This window comes from Eleutherodactylus coqui, chromosome 13, assembly GCF_035609145.1.
Source record: "Eleutherodactylus coqui strain aEleCoq1 chromosome 13, aEleCoq1.hap1, whole genome shotgun sequence".
NCBI classification, from domain to species: domain Eukaryota; kingdom Metazoa; phylum Chordata; class Amphibia; order Anura; family Eleutherodactylidae; genus Eleutherodactylus; species Eleutherodactylus coqui.
The window spans coordinates 31799299-31824101 of record NC_089849.1 but is presented as its reverse complement, the minus strand read 5'-3'; the positions used below and the strand labels follow the sequence as shown (position 1 = coordinate 31824101).

Sequence of the window (24803 nt, the reverse complement as noted above, 5' to 3'; positions counted from 1 at the left end):
TTTCAATCCCTGGCCTCCAGAAGAGAGGAGATGACTGCCAGGGACAGATAAAAGAGCCACTCAGCTCGTCGGGTGAGTTTTTTTTTTTTTCTTTACAGCTCGGGATGATTTTCAGAGAAGCGCTAATATTTTAAGCCCTTCCCCGAAAATCATCACTGCGAGAGATGCCTGCAACTCACTGCTTTCAATAGGATGGCAGCAGCTCTGGCCCCATTGAAATCAATGGGATAGCATTGCAGTCCCCGCGAGGATGAAGGAATCCCCTGCCATAGCTGTCACAGCTGTGTCAGGGGAGCGTGACGTACTCCCTATGCGTTCAATCGGCGATAGCGCAGATTTTGCAGTGTGCAATGAAGGCATCGCAAATGAGGATGAAACCATTGAAAATCATTGGTTTCATTTTCATGCGCTTTCACTCACTTTCGCAACGCAAGATAGACTATCGCCAGTGTGAAGCCGGCCTCAGTACCTCTCCCGTTTGCGGATTGAACAGACTCTCAGCATCGTGCTCCAACACCTCTGTCCACTGGGATCAGCTGCTAACCTCAGCGGTTCAGGATCACAGCCTAGCTGGTAAGTTGGCACAGTGGGCCCACACCCGCCAGCCGTAACAACCATGCTGATGCATTTGGCTCAGAATTTGGCACAAGCAGCATGAATCGATGACCCCTTCCTGTCAGAACATGTCAGCACCTTCATCTAGGAGGAGGTCCAACATGCTACTAGATGGGGTCTCTAAAAAAGTGGTAATTCAGTGTAGTAGGCGTAGCATTTTTTAGACCGGTCCCACGGTAGAGTGGGACCGGTGGGACCATCACATAAGTCAAATGATGTGACTTTGGTGAGCACCTCCATATTTGGCAGCGCAGGACATCACAACACTTGTAATGCACGGCGCACCTCATGAGCATCCGATATGTTTCAGCAGGTATCCCTCTTGTATCTAACCCTACAGCACATATTTCCTACACGGGGTATAAGACTCCATCTCTTCGGGAGGCCCCAGCCAATTCCAGACCTCCTGGCACGCTACGACCTGGCATCTCCCACTCGTGCCCACGGAGTTCATGCACCTATTTACAACAAACTATTCCAATTATGTAGCGATTCTTCTTCCACCCGCCCGGAAATATCCAATCCGCGATGATAAATGTCATCCGGCCAGTCCGGCCAGATTAATCTGCTCAGGACTAGTTTTCTCTATATCTATAACCCCCTCCAATCTTCACTGTGTGCAGACTTTTACACGGGACGAAAAACCGCTCAGAGACCCACATCCGCGATTTATCGGCCCGTGTAAATGATTTTTTTTGGTCAGTGTGAATATATGCACCGACAGAACGGTGAATGAGAATTTGCTCGTTTCGCGTTCGTTGTTCATTTTTTTTGCACACATAAAACTGAACGACGGAACGTTCCATGCAAACAGACCGTCATTCGCTTATGAACGACTGCCTGCTTACTATGAGGCTACCTACACACGGGCGAGCGCGAGATCAGGCCGAGAAGCTTGGCCCAATATCACGCTCAGCATCCTGCGTTTTACCTGCGGATGCAAGGCGATTTTTTTTTTGTTTTTTTAGGCAAAAACACCTCACAAAGCATCTGTGAAATTCCGATCCCCTTGTGCAAGTTTCAGGCGCGATAGAGAATCGGAAGTGTTTTCCAATGATTTCAATGGGAAACCTCGCAGCCTGCACAGCACACGGCCTGCAGAGAGCCATGCGAGGCATTAAGGGTCCCATTGACCTCAATGGATTATGCGTTCCGAGGACTGTAAAAAGATAGGACGTGTAGCGTTTTTGCTTTTTCCCTGCACCATGATGTGAAAGCAGTAGGGATGAGCGAGTATACTCGCTAAAGGCAATTGCACGAGCGAGCATTGCCTTTAGTGAGTACCTGCCCACTCGAGACCAAAGGTTTGGGTGCCAGCGCGGGGGAGCGGTGAGTAGTCAGCAAGAGGGAGTGGGGGGGAGCGGGAGAGAGAGATCTCCCCTCCGTTCCTCCCCGCTCTCCCCCGCAGCTCCCTGCCTGCCGCCGGCACCCGAACCTTTGGTCTCGAGGGGGCAGGTACTCGCTAAAGGCATTGCTCGCTCGAGCAATTGCCTTTAGCGAGTATACTCGCTCATCTCTAGAAAGCAGCCTTCTCAACCATGTGAAAGCAGCCTGAACGGAGGCAAGCGGGCCGAAACAATCCCCGATCCACTCCGCCTCCATTCGCTGAGCAAAGATCATTCCTGTGTAAAAGCACAGGAACGATTATCGCTGGCACAACCTGTCAGGCATCTGCACCCAAACGATCGTCCCGTGTAAAAGGTCCCTTTGGTCGGCTTCACACGGGCGTATTTGTACACGCAAAAATGCAGGGAATATAACCCATTGATTGGAATAGGTTCGTTCACATTTCCCTATTTTGTTGGCGCATTTCAGTCGCACAAAAAAAAAAAAAAATCGAACATGACCTTTTTCTGCATATTTGCACACCAAAGGTCTCCATTAGAGATGAGTGAACGTACTCGGTAAGGGCGATTTCGCAATCGAGCACCGCGATTTTCGAGTACTTCACTACTTGGGTGAAAAGTACTCGGGTGCGCTGTGGGTGAGTGGGGGGTTGCAGCGGGGAGAGAGAGAGGGCTCCCCCCTGTTCCCCGCTGCTACCCCCCGCCCCACAGCGCACCCGAGTACTTTTCACCCAAGTAGTGAAGTACTCGAAAATCGCGGTGCTCGATTGCGAAATCGCCCTTACCGAGTACGTTCGCTCATCTCTAGTCTCCATAAAAGCCATAAATAGTCGGCACACAAATGCACGCGCACAATACGCAAGGAGGTGTACGAAACGCTGCGTAATTCCACTAGGAAAACAACACATCTGGAACTCATTAAGACTAATTAGCCATTTCAATTGGCGTGTCTTTGTTTGCTGCACTTAAATGAACATGCCTTGCGGCGCAAAAATGGTAGTAAAATGCGTCAATGCGAGCAAAAAAGCATTGTTTATTCCGTAAAGGCGCATATAAATGCACTCACACCCGTGTAGCTCCGGCCTACGGGTGACTGGGTTTAATCACCAAAGGTGCGCACACCTGAATATTAGAAGTGAACTGACCCTCAAGATACAAAATGTCTACTGCTGCTTATTTATGTCATCCCCTCCATTATACAGGGGGGCCAATGAAAAGTAGGCCGCACCACACTGCTATGAAACCTGTCTGATATTGATCTGTCTTTGTTGCCCATAGCAACCAATCACAGCGCAGCATTCATTTCTTACACTGCTGAGGTAAAATGAGAGCTGCGCTGTGATTGGTTGCTATTGGCAACAAAGGCAGCTTTCATAACAGTGCGGTGCGGCCTACTTTCCCTGTAGTAAAGGGGTGCAGGGAGCTTGTATGAACACCTTTTCTACTACTTATAGATGAGATGGGAAGAGAGACCCTCAAGCTGACTTCCCGCATTGTGTATAGCGGTGGTCTGCAGCTGTGGTGGAACTACAACTCCCAGCATGAGCTGCATTTATGGGATTACAGTCTAGTTGTCCAAAGCATGCTGGGATGTGTAGTCCTAGCTAATGTACTCTACACTAAAGGGCCACTCTATTAGAGACCCCCATCTAGTAGCACCTTGGACCTCCTTTGCCCTTTAGAACCGCAGCAATTCCTCATGGTGTAGAGTCCACTAGGTGATGAAATGGTACTGCATGAATATCGGCCCCTGCGGACAGGAAGCTTCTTGTAGTTGCTGCAGATTAGATAGAGGTGCTGACATGTTCTGACCAGCTGACAGGAAGGGGTCATCGATTCATGCTGCTTGTGTCAAATTCCGACCTCCTATCAGCATGGTGCAACAAATCTGGATTCATCTGACCATGTCTTTCCACTGCACTCTTTCATCCACTGGAGTCTCACCTTTTCGTTTCTCTTAGACACAATGGTCGTCTGCTGTTCTAGCCCATCTGATGAACGTCAAGTTGTGCATTCAGACATGTTACTTGGAGCACCATCGTTGTATTTAGCTGTAATTAGCTTGACTGTGCAGCACCTGTTAATCAGGACAATTCTTGACATCCTCCTCTGACCCCTTTCGGTGATGAGTTGTTTCCGTCCACAGAATCGCTCTTCGCTGTACATTCTCTGTGATCACACTATCCTCAGTATACTCTCCACATCACTGCACAAGAAAACCCCACGCAGTCGGCAGTGACATCCCGGCCCCGGCTAGTCCCGGACCAATGACCCGGCCTCATTAGAAGAGATCAGATAGCTGGATTTTCCCATCTAATGTGGATTCACATAAAACTGATCCACAGAAAACTTGTCCCGAGATTTTATGCCGCACTCCGGGGTCACAGGGAGAATCTCCACACAGGGAAGCGCCAATCATGAAAGGGCCTGGGTCTCTAATAAAGTGGCCACCTAGTGTATAACATCATGTGGTCTGCCCAAGACAGTACTGAAATACTGAAATGGTTAATATTTGATAATATATATATATATATATATGTATGTATGTGTGTGTAACCTGGTTATCAAGACGTAGTGGGAGTTGTAGTACTACAACAGCTGGGCAGATGATGGGAGTTGCGGCTGCACGAAAGACCTCAGACATGAAGAGGTTAACCCCTCCAACGCTGTAGGGACGCGGGGTTGTCATATCTTGTTCTGAAGCTGAATTAATTCAATGTTTGCCCTAAAGCACCTGTAAGTGTTGTGTAATGGATCTGCTGCAGAGCGGCGAGGGGGGAGTTACGTTGGCAGAAGCTTCTTCCCGGAATATTGAGATCAATTCCTGCTCTACAAAGGGTTAACGGGGCCATAATTTGTCGGTGACTAACCGGAGGCTACCTGCATTTGTAGCATGCCTGGGGTGAATCAGAGGAAGCTGGAGACAAGACTTATCATACCACACCCTGAGTGACACACAGCGGGCAGTGCCAGCCTCCATTCACGCACACACACTGCAGCACAATGACGAGCATGGGCAGGTCACATGGGTGCTGTGCCAAGCTTCAATGACATACAATACTACACTAATATACAGGCCAGGCTTGTGCCAACACACACTTGCTGCCTGCTCTACAACGACGGGTGGTTACACAAAGGATGAAGACAACAATGTCTACAGGCTATAGGTGCCAAATCACATATGTAATAATACCGCAAAGTGACACCAATGCACAAATCAAAGCAGCATGTACAATAGTGCCCATGCATATAACTCAGGGTGGGCACTGTGGGCATGGCCGGCCCAAACTACTTAGGGCTGGCTGGGGAGACATCAGGCAAATGCAGGAACAATTGCCCACAATAGGTCCACCTGCCCAGATGACCTCCTTCCTCTGTGCAGCAGCATCTTGTTAGATATTTACCCCACGGCTGTCAGCTCATTGGTGCCCCCGACACAATCTCTGAGTTCTGCTACTGTGTTTACACTATGAGCTTGGTTCTGGTGCTGTATTAATGTTAGGCCACTCTAACACGGGCATATTGTCATTGTGTGCAATTTTCCCCCAGGCGACACACGATGCCAATAGTCCATTGATTTGTATTGCGCCACTCACACCAGCGTTTTTTTTTGGGCAACTATCTTGGCACGTATTACACACTCATACACACCAAGATGGCGCATAGGGGTTAGCGGCACGGAGCAAGTACACATCATTACATGAGAGATTCGCGCGGCACACCTGCTCACGCGGTCGTGTACCCAGCCTTATGATTTTGGATCTGTGGCTGTATTTCTGTTATGTGTTTGTGGTTCTGGTGTTGTATTTAATGAGCTTGTTTCTGGTGCTGTATATAAGTTACGAGTTTGGTTATGGTGCTGTTTATATGTACTGAGCTTGGTTCTGGTACAGTATTTATTCACATGAGATTGGTTCTGGGGCTGTACTTATATTATGAGTTTGGTTCTGGTATTTGTTAACATTATAAGCTTGTTTCTCTGCCTGTATTTATGTTATGGGCTTGGTTCCGGTACTGTATTCACTGAGATTGGTTCTGGGGCTGTATTGATATTATGAGCCTGGTTCTGGTACTTTGTTCACATTATAAGCTTGTTTGCCTGCTTGTATTTATATTATGGGCTTGGTTCCAGTACTGTATTCACTGAAATTGGTTCTGGGGCTGTATTGATATTATGAGCCTGGTTCTGGTACTTTGTTCACATTATAAGCTTGCTTCTCTGCCTGTATTTATGTTATGGGCTTGGTTCCAGTACTGTATTCACTGAGATTGGTTCTGGGGCTGTATTGATATTATGAGCCAGGTTCTGGTACTTTGTTCATGTTATGAGCTTGTTTATATGCCTGCATTTATGTTATAAGCTTGGTTTTGGTGCTGGTTTTATGTACTGAGCTTGGTTCTGGTACAGTATGTATTCACTGGGCTGTTCTAGTGTGGGTATGCTGCTATCTTGCTGCTTTCTGTACAAGACGACTACAGGCAGACTGATTATCAGAGCAATATATTGTTCTTTTCCTATGATTGTGGGGGGAGGCAAAAAGAAATTCTGCGCAGGGTGCCATCTAACCTAAGGCTGGCACTGACTGTGGGTAATATATGCCAACTGGACTTCTAGGACTGATCATTGCTATGCACAGCACTGCATAGTAAGTTGGCACTAAGAAGTATAGACTGGCAGAAATGTTAACCTTGTGCTGCAAGTCTATTTGGTACTGCCAAAATAGTGCCAATGTCTCTGCAATCTCCATGACAGTCAGTGGAGCAGTGATGAAGATAAGAGCTGCACTTCCTAAGCAGGGCAGGCAAGGACAGGTGAAAATGGCTGTCAGAAATTCTATGGACAGCAGAGAAGAAGTGCCAACCTCTAAGTGGATGCAGTTAGTACGCCAAATGCTCATGTCCATACCTAAAGCAAGCTCAGTGTACATGTTAATGGTGGAGTACGTCTACAGCCTATATATATATATATTACGCAAACATAATATAACAGGTCTGTGTAGAGCGTAATATTAATATGATATGAACAGTCAGACTGTCTTGCACAATGCACAGACCAGCAGATATGTCTGTAGCAGTCGGTAAGAACTCACACTGACCCCTGACTTGAGATAAGTCTACAGTGCCTTCTGAAATAACTCCTCCCCTTCCTTCCTTAACAGGTTCTAACAAGAGTGCTGCAGACATGAGCTGTGGGCTACAGAGACAGATACTGGGCTAGGAAGGAAGTGTATTTCGTATTTTGGCTATATATATATATTATGCGCTGCGGAATAAGTTTGCGCTTTCCAATAAAGATTATTATTATTATACACATCCTATACACTCCCTCCCAAGCCCAATATCTGTCTCTGTGGCCCATAGCTCATGTCTGCAGCACTCTTGATGGAATATATATAATATAAATAAATATATATATCTATATATAGATATGTGTATGTATATATGTGTGTCATTGTTAGCAGTTTAGTTGTTCACGACCATCAGCGACCCTAAGGCTGGGTTCACACAGGGCGGATTTGCCGTGGAATTTCGCCGCGGCAAATCCGTCTGCGGCCGCTAATCTCCGGATTAGCCAGCCATGTGGACGAGATTTCTCAGAAATCCCGTCCACATGGGACGGCCAATCCGCCGCGGCTTCAGAATATGCAGCATGTCTATTTTTTTTTTATTTCCGCCGCGGCCACGCTCTCCTCTATGGGAGCGCCGGCCGCAGTGGGAGAGCGAGCGGCCGGGCCGCTTCAAAGCCGCCGCGGGTTTTTCCGCGGCGGTTCTCCCGGCGGAAATCTCGCAGTTTTTTCTGCGGCCAAACCGCGGGATTTCCGACGGGAATACGCCCAGTGCGAACCCAGCCTAAAGCCAAGCTCCCTCCATGTTTTTTGATTTTGCATTACTTCTTTGCCGATCCCAAACCAATCTGTCCCCATACTGTGTTCTCACAGCGGCTTCTTGATTGGTATAAAGTGATTTTATCAGCCTGACTAGATGTGCCGATACTCCCGGCTCTTGCAGGGGGCGCCATAGTTTGTCATAGTTGACGCAGTCAAAGGCCTTGATGTAGTCAATGAAGCACATGAAGATATTCTTTTGGTATTGAGTTTTTTTCCATGGTTTGCAATAAGGTTGCGTCTGCCGCGTCCTCGCCAGATTCCTGCCTGCGCATCAGGGGGCGCTGCTGCAACTACTAATCTCAGTCTTTCCTGTATATTTTTGAGAAGCATCTTGCTTGCAGCATTACTTTCTTTTGCTAAAAGGTGAATGAATGAAGGAATTTAGGCACTAGTAACCTGGGTTCACACAGGGCGGATTTGCTGCGGTTTTGCCGCGGATTACCGTTGCATATCCGCGGCAAAACCGCTGCGTTTGCAGTGCAATGCAGCACAAATGAGATTTGGAAAAAAGCTGTTCTCACAGGGCGGAAATGCAACTGGGTGCGGTTTTAAAAGAAGCAGCATGTTCATTCTGTCTTTTCCGCACCGCTTTTTTGTCCATAGACCTCTATGGACGCAGCTAAATCCGCAGCAAAATGTAAAAAAGCGCTGCGGAAAAAACGCAGGCGGATTTTTCCGCAAGAAAATCCGCAGGAAAATCCGCAAGCCAAAATTAACCTTTGAAGCGGTATTGCCACAGAAGCAGTTCTTCTGCGGCAAAACCGCTAAGGAAAAACCGCAGCAAATTGACCCTGTGTGAACCTAGCCGTAGAGTAGGTGTGCAAGGAAACACACTCAGGGTGCCTACACACTGGCGATGAAATCGCATGATTTCCCAGCGCTGCGAGAAATGGCAAAATTATGAAGCCAATGGCTCCATTCACATGTGCGATGCTTTAATGCTTGCGATGCAGCGTGAAAACAAAATCGCAGCATGTCCATTCTTTTTGCGATCTCGCCCATTGTTTCCAATGGGGCCGGCACAATGAGGTAAATTTACTAAGACTACTCTTTCAAATGTCGGTCTTAACATAATTTCCACTGGTGCACGATGCAACGTTGCATGTCTCTGGATATATTAGTTGCGTCTCGTCTCAGTTTCTGCTGTATTATACATAATGTGTAGGTCCGGGGCAGCCACTAATTCTCTTCTAGTAAACATCAATGCACTTTGAGATCAATATGTTATTAATGATGATAGGAATGAAAATCCCACAACCTCCAACACAGTCGAGGAGATCCCTGAGTGATCAAGTAAACTTCACCTTCCATTACTGTAGACGCTATTGTTGGGTCACCAGAATAGGCCTGGATCACCAAGAAATATAGCGATTAAAGATGAGAGAACGTACTCGGTAAGGCCGATTTCGCAATTGAGCACCGCGATTTTCGAGTACTTCACTACTTGGGTGAAAAGTACTCGGGGGCGCTGTGGGTGAGCGGGGGGTTGCAGAGGGGAGTGGGGGGGAGAGAGGGCTCCCCCCTGTTCCCCGCTGCTAACCCCCGCTCTGCCACGCCTCCCCCCGCCCCCCGGCGACCCTGAGTACTTTTCACCCGAGTAGTGAAGTACTCGAAAATCGCGGTGCTCGATTGCGAAATCGGCCTAACCGAGTACGTTCGCTAATCTCTAAGGCAATCTATTGTGTCATAACAGATCAATAAATCTCAACCCAACCCTACTAGTCATTACATCACTGGGCAGGTAAGTGGCCACTGTGCCACGAGCTAAAGGACATAAGAAGGACTAAACCACTAGATCAAAAAAAATCAAAAAAAAATCAAATCATGGTATTTGTATAGCGCCAACTTATTCCGCAGCGCTTTCAGGTAATTATTACTTATTACCCCCCACCAAGCTGGGTTCTCATTTTACCGACCTCAGAAGGATGGAAGGCTGAGTCAACCTTGAGCCGGCTACCTGATTCATGCGGGGATCGAACTTGCAACCTTCAGGTCGTAGGTGAGAGCTTACACTCTGCACCACACGAGGCTCTACTCGAGATCATCGGGATTGATAGAAATCAAGTAGATTAATATGGAAGAGTTAAACAAATGGATCATGTACAAAGGAACTCTGGGAATCCACTGTCCAAATTAAGGTCCTCCATACACATAAGTGGTTAGCTGTCCAAATTCACAGATAATATCAGAGCCAGATGACTCTCTGATGTGTATGGGAGCTGCTCAACTTACAGATGATGTTGGGGGAAAGAAGGAGTCGGATCAGAGAAACTGCATTTTAAAAACCAAACCTTTTATTTCTCAGGAGAAAAGCCATCACCACAGCTTATCTCCCTAAACACATGAATGCTTGGCTGAGCTGAATGTTCATTTGTATGGGCACGATGAAAACTGCTGTTGGCCGAACTCTGTTGAAGCTGTACGGGCACCTTAAGACAGTCCAGCTAGGTTTATGTGCTCAACGGCCATACCACATGCTACCGCTAGACTTTACACAAGATTGATAGTCATTCAAGTGAATGGAGATGGAACGCCCGCCTCCATTTACAGCAAACAGGAGTCACTCAAAGATTGAGCGGCTCCTGTTTACACAAGCCAACAGTTGCTTGGTTTTCGTTCTACTAAAAACCAAGCAACTCCGCGACAAGTGAGCGATTTGTTTTTCAGTGTGCTGTCGGCAGCCGCATGTACATGGGATGATTATTGCTCTAATTCGCTGTTTCCAGTGATAATTCGGGGGATAATCATCCCGTGTAACGGTACCTTAAACAAGTGGTCATCAGCAATGGATGAAACCACTTGATCACAAGAGTTGGCTAATAGTGATGAGCAAGCATACTTGCTAAGGGCAATTGCTCGAGCGAGCATTGCCCTTAGCGAGTACCTGCCCGCTCGGAAGAAAAGGTTCGGGTGCCGGCGCGGGGGAGTGGTGAGTTGCGGCAGTGAGCAGGGGGGAGCGGGGGGGAGAGAGGGAGAGAGAGATCTCCCCTTTGTTCCTCCCCACTCTCCCCCGCAGCTCCCTGCCCGCTGCCGGCAGCAATTGCCCTTAGCAAGTATGGTTGCTCATCACTATTGGCTAATAAACTAGTAGATCATTCAAACTTAGTGTTACGCACTGCACTTTGAAAGGACATTAATCTCCAGGATCACCAGAGACTGCGGACCACAATGTTACTGGTCACCCTCAACGAACACACATGGTTTGACAAGAAGAACACAAGACCATTGGTCTATTGGTTGATATTGTCCCTTGGAATTTGGCCACATGCCATTGAATCAACAAAGAGAGACTGAACATGGTATCCTAGAGACCACAATGATCTACTCATGTTCCAGTGGTAACGTATGTTAATGATATCTTCAATAGATAAACCAATACAAATGCCAACCGGAACACATTGGCTGTTGTATTACCATGAAGTAGGCCATTTAACAGCTCTGGACTCTAACTTGGGTCTCAAGTGCACATAACTGGGTCCCATTCATTATGGATGTACAATATAGAGGGAGGGCCCAATACTAAAATAAGGTTGTCAGCCCACTGGCACCACAGCACCCAGGGCACCTTGGATGGCTATAAGAGCATGGATGGATCAAAAGCAGTGGTGCACCCAACTCTATTCCCTGCACCTCCTACTATGTGAGGGTAAATGTCTTCAGTGCCTCCAAAATCCTGGTGGACATTCTCTATGTCTCACCTTCTCTAGGCTAACAGGGAACAGACTTTAGATGGGGGGGATGTAATAGATGTGTTTCTGTAATTTAACACTCTGACCCTACTGAGATTGCAGGTTGTCTACAAGGATGGCCTTACATGAGGTGAATAAGACTCCCAAGTTGGAATTTACTTGTCATTCTCTTTTGCACATTTATTTGTATGCAGGTTTTTACTCGTCTACTGGAATTCTTGAGTCAACTAAAATCACCAGACCAAGACTCATTGCAAGAGTTACAGCAGCTTATTGTTCCTCCCGAAACAAAGATCACAGCACACACGGAGCTTTTCAATTGACACTTATGGTTCTCCATATTAAAGATCCACATTTTAATGGTTCTTCATCTAGTAGCACGTTGTACCTCCTTTGACCTTCAGAACTGCAGCAATTCAAAATGGTGTGGATTCCACTAAGTATTGAAATTGTTCTGCAAGGATCTTGACCCATGCAGATGAGAAGCTTCTTATAGTTGCCACATATTAGATGACCAGCTGACAGGAAGGGGTCATCAATTCATGCTGCATGCGCTAAATTTTGACCTCCCATCAGCAAAGTGAAACAGAAATCTGGATTCATCTGATCAGATAATGGTTTTTTCACTACTCAACTTTTGTGCCCTTTTGCTTACTGGAGTCTTACTTGTTTCTCTTAGCAATAGCGCTGGAATTGGTCGTCTGCTGTCATAGCCAATCCATGCTAAGGAATGACAAGTTGTGAATTCAGACACGTTGGTTGGAGCACCAGTGTTGTATACAGCTACAATTTCAGTGACGGTGTATCATCTGTTCATCAGAACAATTCTTGACATCCTAATATGACCTCAGTTGTCAACGATTTGTTTACTTCCATGGATCCCCTCTCACTGGATGCTTTTCCTTGATCACGCCATTCTCGGTATATTCTCCACATTGCATGCTTTAGAGAATCCCATAAGGTTGGCAGTGAAATTATGGTACAGATAGTCTAGAACCGATGACCCGGCCTCGTTGGAAGTCAATCAGATTGCTGGATTTTGCCATCTAATGTGAATTCACACTGAAACTGATCCAACAGAAAACTTGTCCCGTGATTTTATGCCGCACTCCGGGGTCACAGGGTTAATTTCCATACAGGGAAGCTCCAATCATGAAAGGGCCGGTGGCTTTAATACAGTGGCCATTCAGTGTAGATGGGGTCTTGACTGGAGTATCCAACTATGTCTGGCCTAATCATGGTCCTTGATGAAATTCTTGATTTGTGCTCTGCTATCAAGACTACCTATTTTTAAAAAGTTGAGTATCACCTGATAGATTTTTCTAAGGTGCTCCTCCAGATCCCATCATTTTCCTTTCCACAGTACATGGCACCCATCAAATTAAATGGACATTGAGGGTTCCTCAACCTCAAGAGACACATTTGAATGGACTGTAGTTGAGAGGGCCCATATTGGGGAATCCTACTGTAACAGCCTACCATGCAATAGGTGGAATACCCCAACTGCAATATATATATTATTGAGGGGGGCATACATACATCTGCAGGCTCCTGTGCGCATTTCCAATCTACATGGGCAGGCATATGTAAACAAACAGTGCGACCCATAAGTTCCGTAAAATAGTTTGACAAGTTCTACCCTATTTTAGCAACATTTATTAAATCACATAGGAGCCCTTCAAAGTTTCCAGTGAACTTCGGAAGCAATTTTCAGACTCGTGGTTACTGTATTTTTTTTCTAAAGGATTATGGGATTTCAGTTCTATTGTTCCCAGGTGGAGCAGGAGACGCTGCCAGGAGTGTGATCCGCACCCTCATATAGCCTCAGCAGCATTACTTTTCTTTAGCTAAAGGGTGAATGAATGAACGAATGAATTCTGCCCCACAGGGCACAGATTTACTAAGAGTTGAGGTATGTACAGAAGGAAGGCACGGAGTGAAGAATCCAAGAATCTATGGAATGCATGCCAGGAAATGGGGACTAAACACGCGCACCTATATACTCCTACTATACATAAGAGCATTGCCCCACCGCAATGTAACTAGCAATATAGCCTGTGCACATCCTCATCTGAAATGATAGATTTTATAAAAAAACATACTAAAAATTGTAAAATATATATATATACCCATCTTGAAATTTGGGTCTAAAGCTAAGTCAAACATGAGGTCACTCAAATGAGTGATTTTGGCCAATAGTTGGTCAATGTAAGCACAGAACCCCATAGGGTGCTGAGTAAGACATCTCTCTTTAGTCGTTTTGTTTCAGTTGACTGAAAACTAAGCGACTTCTCGCTCTGTGTAAACAGGCAGTTGCTCATCTTCGAACAACTACCTGTTCACAGTGAATGGAGAAGGGCATCCGGAAGAGATTCTGTCGCACTTCACCTCCATTCACTTAACGACTATCGGTTGTTGGCAAAAGCGCAGGAGTAATAGTTGTCCCGTGTTAAAGGTCCCTTCGAGGAGTTTGAATTCTGCATTGAGCAGAGGGTTGGACCAGGTGACCCTGGATGTCCCTTTCAGCTCTATAATTCTATGAGTTGTACCAAAGTAAACTTTTACTACTTTTCCATAGGATAGGGAATAAAACTCTGATCAATGGGGCCTTACCACTGAGACCCCTACTAATCCAGAGAACGGGGGTCTTGTGTCCCCCTCTTCTCATCACAGTAGTGATACTTTTCCCACCTGCAGTGATGTCACACTGGATGGAGCAATGCCCGTGCATGCAAGTCCGCTGCTCCATTCATTTCAGTGGGGCTAATGGAAATACCAAAGCACTTGTACCAGGCTATCTCCAGCAGTTCCATTGAAAATTAATGGAGAGGCACCGTGCATACGCGACCATTTTTCTATTTAGTCTTCGAGGGGTGCAGTGAGACCTATGCTCAAGAGAGGTCATCAATATCTGATCTGTGGTGGTCCAAGCTGATCAACTGTCTGAGGAAGTTGTGGCACTCCTTTAGGTACCGCGGCCTCTTCTCAAGTCTGGGACTTCACCTTGAATGGTCACATGGCCTGAGAGCAGCTCAGTCCCAGGGATTCAGCTGCTGTACCAGGTACATCCGTTATACAATTTATGGCGCTGTGCCTAATATTGACTGAATTGGCCATGGTGCTCACCTGAGTGCTGCTATCACTTCAATCAGTTGATCACTGGGGGTCCTGAACAACACAACCCACCAACCAATGATTGATGACCTATCCTGAGGTAATTTCCCTACAAACTCACATTGTAAAATATACGAATTTGTAAAACTACAAGTTCTAGTTTGCAATAGCCGGAGAGCCACAGGTTGGAGATCATGGCTAGAGACTGTCCCTGTTGACTGTTGTATCCCATTAAGGCAATTCCTTAGAGTTTATTTTGAGGTCCTCTCCTCCACTAAGTGTTCTCCTCAGACCTAAATATTCAATTTATCAACGCTTCCGGTGGCATCCTGGCAAAACGGACACAATGGAAGACAGACAAAAGCTTCCTCAGGAAGCCGGGGAGAACATCACCCATTATCATGTGTACAACATAAGGACTGTGGTCAGACCAAGAATTTGCTAATAAGCCACAGCAGTCACAACAACCTACACAGAAAATGTAATAACACCATAATTACAAAATTCGTCTTGGTAAGGTCAAGTATGACGAAAGTGCGTACCCTCGGTAATGAAATCTGGTGGGCATATTAACTGTGCCGAGTTGTAACCTATTTAAAGGAGCACCGATTCACTGGGCCTCATTTACTAATATTGTCTAAAAGTGCAAACTTAGACTAAATCTGTCATATTTTAAGACTGTCTGATGTAAGTTTAGACCACCTATTAGTTGGCTTAGTTTACGCCAAAAATTGCACCAAAATTTTGTTGCAATTTATGGCAATTTGTCACAATTAGAGATGAGCGAACATGCTCGTTTAGAGCAATTACTCGTTTGAGCATCACTTTTTTCGAGTAACTGCCTAATCGGGCGAAAAGATTTGGGGGCACCGGGGGTGAGCGGGGGGGGGGGGGGGGGGGGAGAGAGAGAGAGCTCACAGGTCTAAATCGGCAAATGGCTGATCATCATCGGTCTTGGCTCTAATGTCACTGGCTCCACATTTCAGTCTATGCAGAGGAAGTATTAAGTCCAATATTAAATAGTGACCATTCATATGGCTGGATGACCATGGAATACGTGGATAGGCCAGGTCCATCAGAGCGCGGGCCACTCTTTAAAGGGGTTGCCTGGTTGTAAACTGTTGATGGCCTATCCTTGTGGCCATGCTTAAACAGAATGACTGTCATCTGCCTTTGCTCTTTGACTGATAGTCGTCCCATGTAAAGGGTATCTTACATAAAACCCAGCCTAGTTGTAGCAAGGCACCATTCACACCATTAAGGTTTAGGCTAGACAGTGATAGACAATGATTCAGTCTATCCTTGTAGAGGCGACATTGGGGATCCCATCACTGCTGTACCAAAAAGGCACCATATTCGAAAAATGTTTTCGGAACTACATCCATTCAATACCACACCGCTATGGTACCTTGATGACCAAAGCGGGAATGAGGTCTAAAGCTTCCCATACACCTTCCATAACTGTCAGACAAATGTTCATTTGGCGAGCACTATTTTTCCCAAATTCCCCATTTGGTTTACCCGAGTGTTCATTTTGTTACATGGGGGCAATGGAGAAACCCTACTGGCAGCTTATCTCTTGACGGGCAATATTGAACTAGGGTGCCTAGGGCCCACTAGTCACATTCATTCTGGGGGCGCATTGAACAGGTACATACAAATATTATCTGTCTGAAATACTGAACGGGCCCACCGGGGATTCACCTGTTCCCCTGTGGGCCAATCCAGGTCTACCCACAGGGAACAAAAGCATTGAAATTCAATGTGCCCCATCCTTTTTTTTCCATCACCATCTGTCGGGAGAAAGTTGAGAGTCCCCAATATACATACGAGAGTCCTCTAGTCTCACCGAAATTGGCAGGTTCTGTCAATTGCTGTCTAATGTGTATGGCGCCTATAGGCTGATACAAAATGGTACATATGAGCCTATAGGCGTAACTTGAAGCTCCCGGGCCCCGATGCAAAACTTGTAACAGGGCCCCCAACTATAATGCTTTACCTATAGTACTGGGTTCCCTTTATGGAGAAGAGAGGCCTTATGAGCCCCCTAAGGCTCCTGGGCCCGGGTGCAACCGCATCCCCTGCATCCTCTATAGTTACGCCCCTGTATATGAGCACCTCGATGTGCCTCTGGATTCTACACTTCTTCTAGGGAAGCATATGGTGCCTCATGGTGGCACATAGTCCTGTATTGGCTCTGTGTGCCACTATACAGGATTCATACCCACAGCAAAACCCTAAGGCCTAGGGCTTATTCACACATCCATGTATTTTGTGTGCAGTCCCTGTTTACACACGGACAATATATGGGCCCTTCAACTTTAATGAAGCTTTCCGGACATGCTATCTTTTTTTTCTTTTACACAGACCCTCGGTTCATGCAAAAAAAAAAACACCGCAGCATGTCCTATTTTTGTCTGTGCGCTGTCCGGTGTGAATTGCGCCCAAGCAGCTCGGGTGTAACTCGCACACACGTGTAAATAATATTCTGAGGACCTGAGGTCACGTAGTTACGTAGCATTCTTTGATGATCTGTGTTCATTTCAGAAGAACCATGGGGGGTTCTGTATACTTTTGATTTCTTTGTACTAACTTTGGCGCCACCTACAACCCCGGGATGTGACTGGTCTTTGCACTGCTGTGTCAGTGTGTACCATTGGGCTGTACATTGCTATTTGCACACCCCGCCCTGCAGGCACTGAAGAACTTTCTTATCTGCAGGTGAGATGAACAAAGGAGGAAGAAAGTCAAGTCTTCCAGTTACATGTTCTGCAGAACATTGCCCCTTCAGCCCCTCCCATGCCAAGGCATTGCACGTTAACCCCTTTCATGCCAGGTGCATTGCGCATTAACCCTTTCCCCACATCTCCGGGACATTAGTTACCTACTTTTAACAATTCTTTCATACTCCGTTCAGAGGTAAGAGTCATAACCATGGCTAACAGAAGTGTTAAATTCTTGCCCAGTTAACCCTTTCGTGCCATCCACGTGTAATTTTTAGAAGAATGGAAAAACACGCATAGCGTTCAACAAAAACCAACATCTAATACCACATTATTGGTAGTTATAGTGAATACCCCCTCTGATCTTACTCTAACCTATGGATCTCCAGCTGCTGTAGAACCACAACTCCCATGTGACTGTCCAAGCATGATGGGAGTTGTAGTTTTGCAACAGCTGTAGAGCCGCAGGTTGTGGAACCCTGCTCTAATGGATACATAGTTGCAAACACTAACAGATGCCATATATCATGTTGTACAGGTCAGGGGGATCTGCGCCCACCACACATGGCCCTTTATATACAGACGGAATCTATATTCATAGAGGCTCTCATCTATCATCGTCATGGTGCAATATTCTAGATTAGTAAAGGATTGTTCCAGCCCAGCGTACCGTAAATAAAGCAGTTTATCATAACAGGGCGAGCATTCCTGCACTCAGGTAATCACACTTCACATCCAGGTCATCCGACACAGTATTATAGTTCACAACGCAGCAGATTGCAACATGTTTGTTACATTTTACAAAACACTCAGAATATCAACTCATCAAATCCAATCAATGTGGTAGCATAGATGTTATAGGTATCACTACAAGAGAGAGCTCAATATGTGTTGTGTGAGAAAATGGATAGATAGATAGATAGATAGATAGATAGATAGATAGATAGATAGATAGATAGATAGATAGATAGATAGATAGATAGATAGAGATGGATATAGATAGATAGATAGAGATGGATATAGATAGATAGATACATAGATATGAGCTAGATAGATAGATGGATGGATATGGAGATAGATAGATATTAGATAGATGGATGGATATGGAGATAGATAGATATTAGATAGATGGATGGATGGATATGGAGATAGATGGATATGGAGATAGATATGAGATAGATATGAGATAGATAGATAGATAGATAGATAGATATGAGATAGATAGATAGATAGATATGAGATAGATAGATAGATAGATAGATAGATAGATAGATAGATAGATAGATAGATAGGAGATAGATATGAGATAGATAGATAGATAGATATTAGATAGATAGATATGAGATAGATAGATAGATAGATAGATAGATAGATAGATAAATAGAATACTTGTAGCTACTTAAAACTGTAGACATTCTTAAAACCGCCTGGTCATTTTCTCTAGAATACAGAATATCATGCAGAATACCATTAGATGAACCCAGCTCTACTTATATCCACCCACATGCCCACCTTATGCCATGGATCCTACCCACCCTCACAGGTTCTTCTGTGATTACACCCCTGCCCACAGATGCCCATATACACCCCTCTTCTTGCCCCTTCCCCCCACCTGTTGAACAAACACAAGGCATCCTGATAGATCCCCCTGCAGCAGAGATGCCCACATGCCCCACTCATGCCCCCTCTTTATACTTACAGGTAGCGCTGCTCCCCCTCACTCTGCTTATGGAAGGACACCGAGAACCCGAAGAGCCCCCCGGGCACACCCGCCTGCTTCACCACCGGGAACTGCGTGTCCACATTGAAGGCAGAGGATGCCAGGCAGAGTCCCAACAGCAGGCAGAGCCGAGCTGGTGCCATCCTCACCCTGCAGACCCGGCTCCTGTTCTGCTGGTTCTGTCCCTGGTGCTGATCAGAGGAGCAGGTCCGGGATCAGTGATCTCTCTCTAGGAGGGTCCTGTCTGAGCCCCCTCTGCAGCATAGATCCCAGTGCTGGCTGCAGTTGGGATCCTCAGCAGATTAAAGTTGATCCCCAAGGAATTTTAAAGATCCCATGAGTGCAGATCTCTTCCTAGTGCAGATCCTGTAGAGTGAGACCTGAGTGCTGGCCCACAGCCTCCCTCCCTCTGGTCAGACCCTCCTCCAGCCCTTGCCCCCTGTGCCAGGCCCTCCCATTGCACTGGCTGCTGCTGCCCCTTTCCCTCTCTCCTTCATTTCCACCTTCCCAGTCTCTCTTTGGGCTTTCCCTTCCCTCTACACCCTCTTTTCTTCCGGTGAACTTCTCCCTTACACCCGGTACAGATCTCATGCAGGTTCCCTTAAAGGGGCCACCTCCTCTGCACCTGCCTGTACTGGGAAGGACTGGAAGGAAGGGAGGGGGTGTACTGGGCTGCAGTTTTCTCACACTGCACCTAGAAAAGCAGCAGTGCACTAAATACTTCACACAGCATAATCTGTGCATACAGTGGCAATGATCACTACCCACATGGGCACTGCCACCTGCAGTCTCAGCACAGGCAGGTCATTTCAAGGAGATCTCCAGCAACATTGTAGCAAAAGACATTGTAGCATTCTGTATCAGATTTCTGTCCTAGTGAACTGCATTATGGTCCTGGGTTAGAAACGTTTAGGAAAGTTGGGTTCTTGTAAACTTTTAGAAGTTTGTATACAACTTTCTGCATGGAGTTTGACCTTCTTCTTGTGCCTGAGTTACTCTAATGACCACTTATTTCCTCTTCCTAAATTAATAGCGTATTACGTGCGCATAATATGCGGTGAATGGAGTCACTGAGAGTACACTGATTCTCATTGAGCCATTCACACTCACGTATATACATTGCATATAATACGCGCGTGAAAAAGAACGCACATGTTCTATTTTAGAGCCTAAACAGACGGACGTGTTTGCAGACGTGATACTCACACCCGCAAAATGTGATACAGCGGACTCCGTGATTTCAATTGATTTGTTCTCATGAGCGTGTTTCTCACGTGCAATTCCTGCGCACGAGAAAAGATAGGACTTGCTCTATTCGGCCACATGCAGGTCGGATTCCACATCCAGAATCCCGCAGTGGAATCTGGCCCTGGCAGCAGCGGCGTCCACGCATCCCTGCTTTTTATTTTCTTCTCTCTGTACTGCGGATGGTCAACATCAACTCAGAAAAATCATAAAAGGAAGCCATATTAATGCAAAGTACAAGGACAGGTATAGACACCACAACCCTCAGCATGCACACAGGTAGATCGCTGTATGGGGGAGCCTTACACAGGTACAGGATACTGGTGAACAACCAAAGAACCACCCATACATCTACCATATACTGAGGGGAGAGGCTGTTTAGTATTATACATGCATATAGATAAGGTGCCAGTCACACTGATACATGTGGTGCACCATGCAGGCTTGCAACTTAATAAAGGGGTTTTCCAAGACAATACTATTGATGACCTAGGATAGATCATCAACAGTTTATTGGCCACCCACAGACAGCACCAGTATACACCCGCTGCTCTGACCCCTGTATAGTGGCTGGCGCTTGTAACTGCAGGCTGCGGTCTGATTGAAATAAATGGGATTTTCGCCTGCAATTACACTACATAGGGGTTGGAGCAGCACCGTCTGCGGGCGCCCGATCTGCTGATCAGCAGGAGTCCTCAGTGGCCCCAGGCTGGAGAATCAACTATTGATGACTTATCCGGGTCATCAGTAGTATTTCCTTGGAAAACTATTTTAATGACGATTCAGCCTGGTGGGTTGCATTGTACTTCAAAAGTGAACCACACTGGTACTGCCACCCTGGGCATCCCTAGCATTTAAATCCAGACTCCTTCTGCAAAAACTGCAAGAAATATGAAGTATTAGTTTATATTTCGATCAAAATAAAGAAGCCCGCAACCCACGTCAAGGGTCCTCGTCCTTTTACTGGTCCCTACAGTAATATTACAAACAAATCACAGAAAAAAGACACATAAAATCATCAAGATGAGAAACAAGTATGCATGTGGTCCCCATAAGAGAGCTCCTTTAAATTAATGCACCCCTAGCAGGTTAGATAACCAAGAAAAAGGGAAAAAGGTGGGCACCATAATAAATAAAAAGGGTGCTGCTATTATGTCAATAAGGCCGGGCTCACACGGCAGATTCCAATCACGGACTCCGCTATCAGAATTCGTATGGAGGATCCGTGGCAAAACATGGGCATTGTGAAGCATGTAAGATCGCTTTTTCACTCACACTCTCGAATACGAATTGTGCATTCCGCGAGCGGAGGAAAAATCGCAGCTTGCTCTGGACTCCGTTCGGATGGCCTCCATTGAAGTCAACGGAGGCTGTCCGACCCACAGCACATGTGCAATTAATATTGCGTATGGGCAGCAGCTACCCACGTCATCGCTAAGTGACAGCGCGGGAAATACAAACATTACAAAAAAGTACTACGTATGACCGACAGCGAGCCGCTGCAGTCATCCGCAATACAGAGAAAACAAGATACGCAGGGTCGCCGGCCGGGTTCATAGCTGGAATCCGCTACAGGCCTCCCACATGTCGGTCTGCCCATGTGAGCCCGGCCTTAGACAAAAAAAAGGGTAGAGAGCGACACAACATTAAAAGCGCACACCAAAATGGAAAAAAAACAAACAAATATAAAGCTTATTGACAAACACAATGAAAAGGAAGCATAAAAATCTTTTTAAAAAAGGCTATAAACTCCCAATTGTGGATCAACATGTACCCTATACAATATGTAAAAAGTATCTATAATATAACCAAGATATATCCCATAAATAATACAAAAGAATATTGTATATACTAGAAAATAAGGTGCAATCAAATACATGAATAATTGTCCCTTCCCAGCCCAGGCCCTGCAAGCTCACATTGTGGTCTTACCCAAGCCGGGAAAAGACTCGACAGTCTGCAGCAATTATAGGCCCATTTCACTCATTAATACTGACATTAAAGTATTCGCCAAACTGTTAGCGACCCGGCTGCAACCCTTCATCCTGAAGCTAATCCATAGGGACCAGGTGGGGTTCGTCCCGGGGAGGGTAGAGATAACATAATTAAATCCACGTCCCTAATGTCGAGGGCCCGGGAGGCGTGGATTCCACTCTGTCTCATGGCCGTCGATGCCGAAAAGGCCTTCGACAGAGTAAGATGGAGCTTCTTAGAGGCCACCCTGCGACACGTGGGCCTGGGACCCTGAATGAGAGAGAGGATAATGGCCCTGTATAAGGACCCAACGGCCAGGGTAAGGGTTAATGGGGTACTATCAGATTCCTTCCCCATTCACAACGGAACCAGGCAGGGGTGCCTGCTGTCACTCTTCCTCTATATTTTAACAATGGAGTCGTTGGCTAATGCTATTAGGGGGAATGAATCCATTAGGGGCGTCAAGGTGGGGCACACGGAGTACAAACTGTCCCTGTTCGCTGATGACCTCCTGATATATCTTTCCTGCCCGAGTGTTGGTATCCCGGTCCTTTTAAGGGAATTTGATAGGTTCAGCGATAAAAGTAACTTTAAAATTAACCTCCAGAAGACAGAGATACTGAACGTCTCTATCCCCCAGGCAAAGGAACTCAGGTTGAAAAAGCAGTTCCCATTTAAATGGCAAAGCAAAGCCATAAAATACTTGGGCATTCAGCTCCCAGTCGACCCCTCGCACACATTCAACTTAAACTACAAACCATTCCTAGAGAACCTAGAAAAGGACTTGAAAGTTCTTGTCCTGGAGCGGTAGAATTAACTCGGTCAAGATGGTGTCGCTCCCAAGGTTCCTTTACCTATGTCAGGCCCTCCCCATCCCACTGCATAGACAATATCTGCTGCACTTACACTCCCTAATCACCAAATTTGTCTGGCGAGGGCGCAGGCCCCGACTAAAGCAGAGCACGCTAGTTAGGACCAAGGATAGGGGAGGTCTAGGGCTACCGGACTTCACCCTATACTACAAGGCCAATATAGCGAAATGCGTCCTCGATCTCCTCAAACATAGCAAGTCCAAACTTTGGGTTAAAATGGAACTTGACTCGGATCCAGGCCTGACCCAGGGGATGTTTTGGGTCCCGGGCGGTCTGATCAGAGACTATCCCGGAGTGTCACCTGTGTTGAGGCTTCTGGGGGAGGCATGGTCGGGCTTTGCTAGAAGAGATGGGTTGGTCTCAATTCCGGGTCCTCTTACCCCTATTTTAGCTAACCCTCAATTTAAGGCTTTTGTGACGAACAGAACCTTGCTGCTGACCCCAGCAATACAGGTTCCACGTCTTAGAGATGTGACAAGCCAGAGGGGGATAAAACCTTTAGCGGAGTTCTTTCACGGAGTCTAGGACTCCGCCGGGAGCATGGATGGTATACTTACAACTAAGGGGCTCGCTGAACTCCCTGACACCCGGTTTGAATCTATCTAAAGCCCTCACACCCTTTGAGGTATTATGCATGTCACCTGACCCTGCTGGGCATCTTATCTCATTACTATACAGGTTAATGCTGGATTGTGAGATGAGGGGAGGAACCCCCGACGTTTACGGGAGCATGGGAGGGCGAACTGGGAAAAAGCTTCTCTGCAGAACAATGACAGAGGTCCTTCATTCTAACGCACAAGGCAACAGTGCATTCCAGGTTGCATGAGCTAAATTATAAGGTCCTGTCTCACTGGTATACCACGCCGGACAGAATACACAAAATGTTTCCCCAGTCCTCCTCCCAGTGTTGGAGATGTCTGAGCGGACGGGGAAATATGGTGCATATTTGGTGGGAATGCCCCCCCGGTGGCGGCACTATGGAAGGACGTGCAGGAGTTATACAATAACCTATCTGGGGCAGGCATGGTGTTCTCGCCCAAGCTGGCCCTACTGTCCATGTTCCAGGGACCTATCGCCCAGGTGAGAAAGGGTTTATTGAGATTTTTCATACTGGCGGTAAGGCTGATAATTCCAAGGCTCTGGCGGGACGCCGCAAGCCCCACTAAGACCCACTGGGTCGAGGCAGTGAATACGCTGGCCAGATTTGAGGAGATGAGGGCGGAGGAGGATGCTACGGTGGAGAAGTTCTACGCAACATGGAGGCCATGGTTAGACTTTAGGTCGTCCCCTGGCCTGGGTGACTGGATTTCCAGGACAATAAATGCGTCGTAAGCACCCAGTACCCTGACAGCCTCTCGCGAGCTGAACGGGCCATATCGCTCTCCCTCTGGCACAGGGGATATCAGATATGACGATACCGGAACCCACCCACTCGTGGAGTTGCCTAACCAGAATATAAGGCTCACGCAAATCGGTACCCAACAGGCGAGCATAACCCATTACCCGGACCACCCACACCCCATCCCCCCTAATCCCCCTATGGGCTCCTCGAAACCTCTTCCTTGTTTAACTCTTCTTCGTTTTTCTCTTTGTTTCTTTCTGTCCCACCTCGCGGAC

At 46.5% G+C, this 24803-nt stretch overlaps 1 protein-coding gene across 1 annotated transcript in view; it reads right to left on the bottom strand.

Annotated features, from left to right (window-relative positions):
- Positions 1–19651, bottom strand: part of ITGA3 (integrin subunit alpha 3) — a 69433-nt gene extending 49782 nt beyond the window's left edge. Inside the window, exon 1 of the mRNA XM_066587334.1 lies at positions 19075–19651. Within this exon, the coding sequence (XP_066443431.1) occupies positions 19075–19238 (164 nt within the window). The 5' untranslated portion in view covers positions 19239–19651. The remainder of the gene's footprint in view (positions 1–19074) is intronic.
- Positions 19652–24803: the final 5152 nt, after the last annotated feature.